The 9,598-nt window shown below is 48.1% G+C and overlaps 1 protein-coding gene across 1 annotated transcript; it reads right to left on the bottom strand.

Annotated features, from left to right (window-relative positions):
* Positions 1-1,896: 1,896 nt before the first annotated feature.
* On the bottom strand, positions 1,897-6,527 carry LOC128755606 (dermatan-sulfate epimerase-like protein). The gene has a single exon (XM_053859366.1). It carries the CDS (start codon positions 5,899-5,901, stop codon positions 2,305-2,307), a length of 3,597 nt encoding a protein of 1,198 aa, XP_053715341.1. The 5' UTR covers positions 5,902-6,527; the 3' UTR covers positions 1,897-2,304.
* Positions 6,528-9,598: the final 3,071 nt, after the last annotated feature.

Here is a 9,598-nt window from a genome sequence, read left to right on the forward strand (position 1 = left end):
TTGCATGAATCATTCAAATTTAGCATTTATTTTGGAAAGTAGGAGTTTGAGTTTATTTATTTTTTATATATTTTTTCTTAATTAAGAAATTTCTCTCAAGGATTTTTGTCAACCCTATTTTCCTTTTTTGAGATGGTATTAATATAATCATAATTACATTTTTTTAAATTGTATAATCTATTGTATTGCAATTGTATTTTCTATTTTTGTCTTCTAAAGGTCCAATTTATTACATTCTCTTTGAAACTATTCGAGAGAAGATTCATTATTTTATTTTATTTTATTTTATTTTATTTTATTTTATTTTAAACAGCATATAGTTACACTATTATTGTAGTTTTTTTCATCACCGTCAGTAGTCGTAGTGTTTTAATTTCATTATAATCAGAATATTTTTAATACACAAAAAGAGCATTATCATTTTGCCACAAATAGCCACATTTTATGAAAATTATTAGTAGTAGTAGTAGTAATAGTATGTGATTATTTACTTATTTCTGTCATGTTTTGCAACTTTTAAATGTGTTTCTTTTTCATCGCTTCTCCAGTGGTCGTGTCAAAGGAACCAGCCAGACAGCACGTGGAAAACAGGGCAAAGTCATGTGGGTCAAGGGTTCAACTCTCTGGTCATGTTGCTGAAACACGTGACGTGGACACCACTCAGCGTCCCAGAAGATCTTCACCGTCGACTCCTCCCACCGGTTCTGATGTAGAAGATGCTCCGGGAATATCCTTTGGTCAGGAGATGAAGACATTGCTGTGTGGAGACAGTAGATCAGTTGGTCCAGAATCACAGACCGTCATCTCAGCTTCGAAAGTGACTTCCGCTCAATAGATGTTGAGGCTGACAGGTTCGTATTTTTCCTCAGTTTGATCCCTTTTAAGCGCTTTCCTCTGATCTAATTCAATAAATACCAAAGGGAGTTAGGATAATCGTATTCATCCCTGATCCGCTGGGAAACGTGTCTTCAGGATCCATAAATACTTTCTGACTTTCTGTGTCACACAAGTCTTCAGAGGGTTTCACCACTCGTCTTTCCAGGATTGCCACTGACAGCCGTCGGATATTTCCACCAAATTATTATTTGTTTTTTTTTTATTCATGTGAAAACCATAATCCATTCCGTAAAGCTTCCTTCCTTCAGTTTTTATTCTAGTCCTTGCTTGCTTCTCACTTTTCCTGTTCTCAGCCCAATTTCTAAGAAGTAAATAAGTATTTCTCATTTCCTTCTTTTTTCTTGACTTTACAGTTCTCACTCTGTAATTCAGGTTCGGCTGTGCATTCATAACTTCCTTTTATCTTAAATTATATTTACTTAAACCTTGAAATTCTTGGTTTATCAGAGCCTTAAACATATTTATGTCTAAAAATACAAATAAATAAATAAAAATAGAAAAATTCCAACTTGGTTTTTCATGTTGCACCCTATTTTTCACAAATATGTAATAATTATTTTTAATTATTGTTTTTATCATCATGTAAAATATATATATTTAATGTTAATTAATTTGTTGAACTGGGTTTATTTACTTTGTTCATCATATTTCAAATGTAATTTCTTTCACACTGTTGAATGTATTTGAAGTTACTGTTTTAAATATCATTTTAAATATCATTTGTTTCACGTTTTAGCTTTTGTTCAACCTCTCTGGTGACGGTAAACCACAAGCAAGCAACTTCATTTACAGATATATACATATATATAGATACAACTATACGATACGATTTACGAAAAGACTCTCAAGTGGAAGATTTTCACTATTAGTATATTTGATGACGCAGTTTTAAGAAAAACAGCTCCATAAATCTGTCTGATAAAGTGCTAATACAGTTGTAAAAAAAAGCTTTTTTTGCACAAGCGTTCTGTTCAGAGCTGAAAACGTGACAAAACTGAAATATTTAACGGGTGTTTGCTCAAAATCTGGCACTTCTCCCGGCTAACACTCCATGCAGCTTCACAAACCTTCCCGAAATGACACCAGAACATCTTCAACACTGCACACAGAGAAGCAGAATCAGGTGTTTGAGAAGTCTCGGTTTTTAATCTTTTACTAAGACACAGTAGAAAAGTGAGCTGTTTCAGGACACTTCAGAGCTCTTTAAGACACAAACGCGTGAGGAGGAAATCATACTGGAGCTGAGTGCTGCAAGCAAACAGACGGTTCACTGGAGGAGGAATGTGCTGTAGCCGTCGACAGAAAACAAACCTGAACATCAGCAGCAAACTTCCCTCTACATTTCAGTGCAAAACAAGGTGGCAGCTACAGTGAACACAGACAGCTCAGCTGACCAGCAGCAGCGACCTAGCTGGTGTAACCCAGGCGCCTCATGACGCTCCAGCACACGTCCTCGATCGTCCTCACGTCCTTGCGCGGCATGTTCCGCCTCCACACGTTGATGTTGGCGGGCGAAATATCCCCCTCGTACATGAGATTGTACAGGTTGGTCGAAGTAGTGAACGCCAGTTGGTTGAGGGCCGCCGGCGACACCGGCACCCCCAAGAAGGTGTGAATGTTCTCCGCCGTTTCCAGCGGGAAGTTGACAATGTCCTCAAACTTCACGTGGAGGCACGACTCCTCGGGCAGGGTCTCGCTCAGTCTCAGCACGGCGGCAGTGTGTGCCAACCACAGGTGAGCTAGGATCAACACGGGGTTCGATTCCGATTGGGACAAAAGCATCCGAAGAGTTTTGAACTCTGGCGCGGAGGTGGCACAGCCCTCCTTGGTGGCGTCCTCCTTGAATATCAAGGAAAGGTGCTGCGGGATGTTTTTCAGCGAGTACAGGCTGGGCTTGCTGTTATACAGCATGACATAGATCCAGGCACGAGGGTCTCGGACCACGTAGATGGTCCTCAGAGAAGGTCCCACCACCTCCTGAATAAAGGGAAGCTTGAGGGCCCAGCTTCCGCTGCGCATGTTTAGCACCACGCGGGCGTTGGGGAACTCAGCGATGTGCCGTCTCATCTCCCTCACGTACTCCGCGTCCCTGTCTACACTGGTGCTGAGTTTGCCCTTCAGCTCTGACACCGGCTCCCTCCTCCTGGATCTCTTCCTCCGGTCCCGGGAGAGCGCGGCTCTCTCACGGGTCTGCCTCGCCCGCCCGCCCTCTGTCAGCTGAATGTTCTGCAAGTGCAGCTTGGTGTTGTGGACCAGCGAGTGCAGCCAGCCCTGAATTACCTTAAACCGACCGTTGGCTGCGTCCGACCTCGACCACTCGCACGCGTCCACCAGGGAATCGAACTCAAACTCGGTCTCGGGAAGGTCCAGATGCTCAGTAGGTACACGGATGTAAACAAAATCAGAGTTATTGTAGAACAAATGCTTGAGTATCTCCGCCCCGGAGCCCGGAAGGGTTGTGATCAGGATGGTGGGGAGGGCGAGCTGACGCTGCTCGTACAGTCGGATTTGTTTGTTCCCCTCGCCTCGCCACTTCACCCCGCAGAGAAGCTGATCGCAGCTGTTGGATAGGAAGAGAAGCTCTGCCACCCACAGCATGAGCACCGACAGCAGGGCGTAGCGCATCAGCCTGCCGAAGCAGACGTAAAACTTCCTCTGCAGGGTCAAGAACCCGATCGCCACGCACAGAACGACGCCCGCCACCACGTTGACAACCAATCCGAAATCAAACAGCTGACTATCACCGGTGATTTGTTTGGGGATCAGCTGCGTCCCAAGGCCGTACCTCGTGATTTGATTCCTGTCCTCCACTTTACAGTGACCCCCGAATCCCAAAAAAGCCGACCTGGCTCCTATATCTTTATAATTGGTTGCTATCGACACTATTTTTTCACTGTTGTTGATATTTAATGAAAGCTTCACTCCATTTCTGCTGCTCTCCGTGAACCTACAGCTGGACACTTTGACGTAGGGGCCATGCAACACGTACGCGACCCGGGTGACCGCGCCCGTCACGGGAAAAGTCACGTTTACGTACTGCGTCCACCTCTTTTTAAACTCGGCCGCCTGCTCCGCCTCTTGGATGCGAGTCTCCGGACTGTGGCCCTGCGTGTCGAACCAAAACATTTTGTAATGAGCATCCCACACGTCCATCATGGCCCCGTTGTAACTGTCCGACAGTTTGAAGGGAACGTACTTGAAATCGATGTCTAGGTTGTGGAAGAACGCGCTGAGTGACGTGACCGGCGAGTCGCTCGCCTTCTCCACGTGGTCGAGAACCAGCAGAGTCTGGGAGTTGAGCAACACTAATGCTCTGTACACGCTCGCTAGCTTCATGGCGGGCGAGTAGGCCGACGCCGCCTCCCCGCTTACAAACATCGTGTCCCTGTGCGAGGCAGCGACGATGACCTCCCCTCTGGTGTCACCCACCCCCTCCTCCGTCCACTTTAACCACTTTGCGCACTCCCCCAACTGACCCTCCCACGGTGAGTTACAGTGGCTGGTAGGCGACGGACTGAACACCAAAACATTGTTAAGGTAGCTATACTTTGGCCCGTAAAGTGCTTCAGATACGAAAACTTGTCCGTTTGGTGCAAAAGTGAAAGAGTTCTGATCCGGGTGCTCGTGGCCCGGGTTAAAGCTGTTCCAGCCGTCCACCCAGGAGTAAGGCTTGTCGTGGACAATGTCGTAAACCGCTCGACCACCTAGCTTGCTGGACTTGAAGGAGACAAATGTGTTCCCCTGCCCGCTCGGCAGCCCAGCACCGTACGTCACCACGCCCCAGTTGGAGAAAATATGTAGTCTTGCTCTGCCAAAGTTGTGGGGTGGTTGTGGTGTGAGGCGGGGGTTGTACCAGATGTACTCTGTGTGAAGCGTGGCCCAGCGTTGGGCGAACGAATGCCCCATGGGGCCGTCCTTGGGTCGATGCTTTCTAATCTGTTGGGCCAGCCAATTACCGGTGCCGTTCTTCATGACAAAGGTGTCCAGGAAAACCAACTGGCTCTCGGGCCCGTAAAACCAGTTGTAGTTGGAGTCGGCGATGCCCACCGTCCTCTGGAAGCCCGGCAGCAGCGTAGCAAAGTAAAACCAGAAGTGCTCTCGAAGCCAGTTGTTCTGAAGATTGTCGATGTTGAAGTGCCGCTGAGCTAAGAAGACGTACTGGGTGATGGACTTGGCCGTGTAGCTGCCGTAAGCGACTCCTTCGTCCAGCGACCCGTCGACGACGTGGTTGAGGAGGAACATGGTCTTCTCCATGTAGCTCACCGCCACCTGTTTCCAAATCATGGACTCCGGGACGTTGTGAGCGCCGACCACCAGGGCGCCAATCAGAAACGCTAGCGTGTTTGTAGTCTGATGGTTCTGCAAGAACTGCTTGCCCCAGCCTCTGTACCTGGACAACTCAAACATCTCCTCCGTCACCGAGCGTATTTTCTTCAAGTAAACATCCCGCCGCCGCTCGTCCAGGCAGGAGTAGATGAAATCATACGCCGTCGCGAACCCCGTCAGCGAGTGAGCGATGGGGACTTCATCATTCGGGGCACTTGTTACTTTCCAGTCCGGGTACTCCGCCATGCGATCCATATACTTGAGAAGAAACTGCAGGGCGGCCGTGTCCTCCGGGCACAGCAGGCAGTAGAGCGCCAGAGGAGGAAGGTTATTCCCGTAAATCTCATTCCACTTGCTGGTGAACTCCACGTGCTTGGCAGGCGGCATGTACGAGGGCACGTTTGACAGCATGGAGAGCACGGCCGCGCGGATGACTTTAAATATCTGGCCGTGGGAGGTGAACGACCGCTGTTTCAAGTGAGCAACGTCCACTTGGCTGAAGTACAAATTGGGGTGAGGCACGGTGGGTTTAAGTTTCCACTGGTCAGGTTTGAGCTTGACTTGTAGCAAGCCATCTGTCAGAATCTCTCCGTCGGTCGCGTTGAAGACCCCGGAGAAAGCAAGCGCCGGCACATATAAATATGAATAAACAATCCAGTTCAGTGCCATGGTCTTCATCTTGTCTTTTTTTTTTTTTTGTCAGGTTGAACACAAATGTCTCATCGCATCAGCTGGAATGTCCAGAAGTTTCACGCTTGACATCCAGGAGTCCTGAACTTTCCATGCCGGGAAAATGAGGGAAACATCTGTGTAAATCCTCACCGTGGAAGAAGACGCGCGACATCTCTTCTCTCAGAGAAAATAAAGGAAAAGAAAGCAAGAATCCTCAAATGATCAGCCCCAGTCTGTGTCCGGACCGATCACAGCCACCCAGAGGCTCCGTATGCAGCCCGACCGAGCCGCAACATCCGCGGGCATCAACCGCTGCAAGCGACGCATCTCCCCGCGCGTCATCGCTCCGGATCCGGCAGCAGCGTCCAGCGAGCGCCCGCCGACTAGAGCCAGCCGCTCGGTCCGGGCGATCGCTCCGCTCTCATAGTCCACATCCGACGTGTCTCTGCTCAAATTCAGTCCGGAAAAGGGGGGGGGGAAAGTTGTCGTCACTCCTCAAGAATTCCAAGAATGAGGCATTTCCTTCAACACCCGCCGGGATCAGAAGAATCCAGATGCGCATGGAAGCTGCGACGCTTTAGATCTGCTTCATTTAAGCGCACACACCGAGAGCGAGAGAGAGAGAGAGAGTGTGTGTCTGAGAGAGAGAGAGAGAGGCAGAGCTTGTGCGTCCTCCAGTCGGTGTGATTGTTTTTCCTGCACTGGATGGAAAATGGTTCCACTGTAGCGACTGTAGAGGGAGCCTCGACTTCACATGTCCGGAGAAGCTGCCAATGATTCCATGGAATATGTTCCTCCACTCCTGTTTCATGCAGGCTGTGATGTAAGGTTCGGACCTGCGCCAGAACTGTGGCCGGGCGAATGGGAACAAAAGTGTGTTGAAGGAATCGTGTTTGATTCGATCTGAAATATCAGATATGAAGGGCCAAGTCAAGAGAGGTTCGCGCTCACGTCACGGAGAACAGAAACAGACAACTGTGACGCGTTTCCTTTGGACGTGTTTGGATTCGACGCTGAAGAATGTAAATTGTTTAAAATACTTCCTTCAGCTTCTCTCTGTTTCAGCTATTTTCACTGTGGTTTGTGCGGCTCGTGACTCGAAAGTGTCGACAGTCATGTCACGACTCACAAATCATTAAATAAATAAAAAAATCCTTCTCAAAAATGAAATCTACCTATTTTCCAACTGTCATCCAAGCTCGGGTCCTGGGGGCAGCAGCCTCAGCAGAGAGGCCCACTCTTCCCTCTCCCTAAAAAAAAAGGCAGCGGTCTGTAGTCCTGACCACGCCACCAAAGACCAAACCTCTAGATATTTAAATTGAATTAAATATAATAGAATAATAGACGCGAGAGATTGTAGTGGGTTTGCAAAGAAGTAAACCAGGAAGCTGTGTGGCTGTGAGACCTGTTGGCCCGACGTTGTGCCCTTGGGCATTCCGGTTGTCTCACTGAAGAAATTCACAGTGTGACTAACGTGTCAATACTTGTGATCTGTTGTTTGTGCTGTCGCAGCAGCGACTTCTGAATCAATATGTGCTTCACTCCATGAGCTGCAGGCGTCTTGTGACTGCTGGATGTCCTGGATGTGAGAATAAATAAAACCGTCTGCTTCTTAAACATACGTTTCTTCCCCAGCAAATTCATTTCAACTGATGTCGGGACGCCACGTCAATAAAAGCATTCATGTTACATGTCACAGATGCTTCTATCCAAAGAGAAGAGCACCAACTGGGATTCAAACCAGCAACCTCCTGCTTCATTGTTGCTGTGTGGTGAGCTAAGCAGCCTGTTCAGTTTTTAGTGGCGATCACGACTCAAATATCTGACTCATTCAGTGAGTCAATTCATCTGTGAAATGACACTCGTGTCACATTAAAATCGGCCACATCATTATGACCGCCTCATGTGAAGTTGATACAAGAGAAACATCATTCATCCAACCATGGTGAATCAGAACATATTCTCACTCAACAATACAACAATAGTCCGTCACATGTTGATGCTTTAGCTTTCAACTGGTCCACATGTTCTGTTTCGCACGGTGTATCCTGGGGTCTTCACCTGTCTTCATCTTCCTCTTCATTTCCTTCTTCATCATGAACCTCATTGCTTCCTCTCTTGGATCTCAAAATTTCTTGGTCCAACACTGTCCTCCCTGATTGTCTCTCCAGACTTCTCCATGTCCCTCACTTCTGACCTTGTCCCACTGTCAGCTTCTGTATCTTCATACTGAGCCTTCTGACGTCTGAGTCTCTGAACATCCTAAAACATCTGACGGTGGTGTTCACCTTGCCTGCACTCTCCTGTTCACCTCCTCTTCTTCTTCTTTCTCTTTGGGCTTCTCCCTTCAGGGGTGGCCAGAGCAGATCATCGTCCTCTTCTATCAAACCTGCAAACCTCATGTCCTCCTTCACCACCTCCATCACTCTCCTCTGTGGCCTTCCTCTCCACCTTCTGCCTGGCAGTTCCAACCTTAACATCTCCTTCTTCTCCTCCTCCACTTTCTTCTTCTCCTCGTCCTTCTTCGCCTTTTCCTCCTTCTCCTCCACCTTCTTCTCCGTCTTCTCTTCCTCCTTCTTCTTTCTCTTTGGGCTTCTCCCTTCAGAGGTGGCCACAGTGGATCATCCTCCTCCATCTCCCCCTGTCCTCTGCTTCCTCTTCTCTCAAACCTACAAACCTCATGTCCTCCTTCACCACCTCCATCAATCTCCTCTGTGGCCTTCCTCTCCACCTTCTGCCTGGCAGTTCCAACCTCAACATCTTCATCTACCAATGTACTGGCTCTCTGTCTCTCCTCTGTACATGTCCAAACCATCTCCATCCAGCCTCTCTGACTTGGTCTCCTAAACACCTGAGCACATGTGCTGTCCCTCTGATCCTATCATCATCCTGCTCTCACTCCCAGAGAGAAGCTCAGCATCTTCATCTCTGCTCCCTCCAGCTCTGCCTCCTGTCTTCTCCTCAGTGCCACTGTCTCCAAACCATACAACGTTGCTGGCCTCACCACCCTTTTGGACACTTTCCCTTTCATCCTTGCCGACTCCTGTTCACCTCCTCCTTCTCTTTATCCTGTTGCCCATGTCACTTCCTCGACCTCACCTCCCCCATACAGAAAACCACTCACACCAAATGGGGAAAAAGCATTTGAAGCTCTGGAGAATTTCCTCAGGTGTTTGTCTCCCTTTCTAGAGATTATAGAGAAACTCTCACCTGAGGTCCACGCGCTACAGTGAGATGAAGAAATTCTGACAAGACTAAACCCTTCCAGAAAAAAAAAACACATTTTGACTGTCATTGAGATGTTCTCCACAGCTCCTGGTGTCTCCCTCTCCGACACGTGGTCAGCATCCACTCGTCCCACTGCGCCACCGACTCATTGATCACCTGGTTTTCAGTGTATTCTGTTTCTGTGCGGCGGCGCGGTTAAATGATGAATGGCCTTGTCCTCTCTGGTCCGTCACGTGTGTTGCATGCGTGCCCCCTGGGGACCACCACTGTTGCATGATGCATGCTTCGCTCACAAGCGCACGCAGGCTGGAGAACACACCACTCTTCGGCGGACCTTATCAACATCGCTGCAGGGAAGCGTAATCTCTCATTGGACGAAAACCGTCCATATGGAGCAGAAGTGCAGCGAAAGCAGCCTCCAGTCATTGGAATTCATTTTTTTTAAGCAGCACTTTATTTTTAACTCGGTTTCAAC

Source organism: Synchiropus splendidus, chromosome 3, assembly GCF_027744825.2.
Source record: "Synchiropus splendidus isolate RoL2022-P1 chromosome 3, RoL_Sspl_1.0, whole genome shotgun sequence".
Lineage (NCBI taxonomy): Eukaryota > Metazoa > Chordata > Actinopteri > Syngnathiformes > Callionymidae > Synchiropus > Synchiropus splendidus.

Coding starts and splice junctions, on each gene's coding strand:
- LOC128755606 (XM_053859366.1), bottom strand. CDS start 5,901: ATGAAGACCATGGCACTGAACTGGATTGTTTATTCATATTTATATGTG.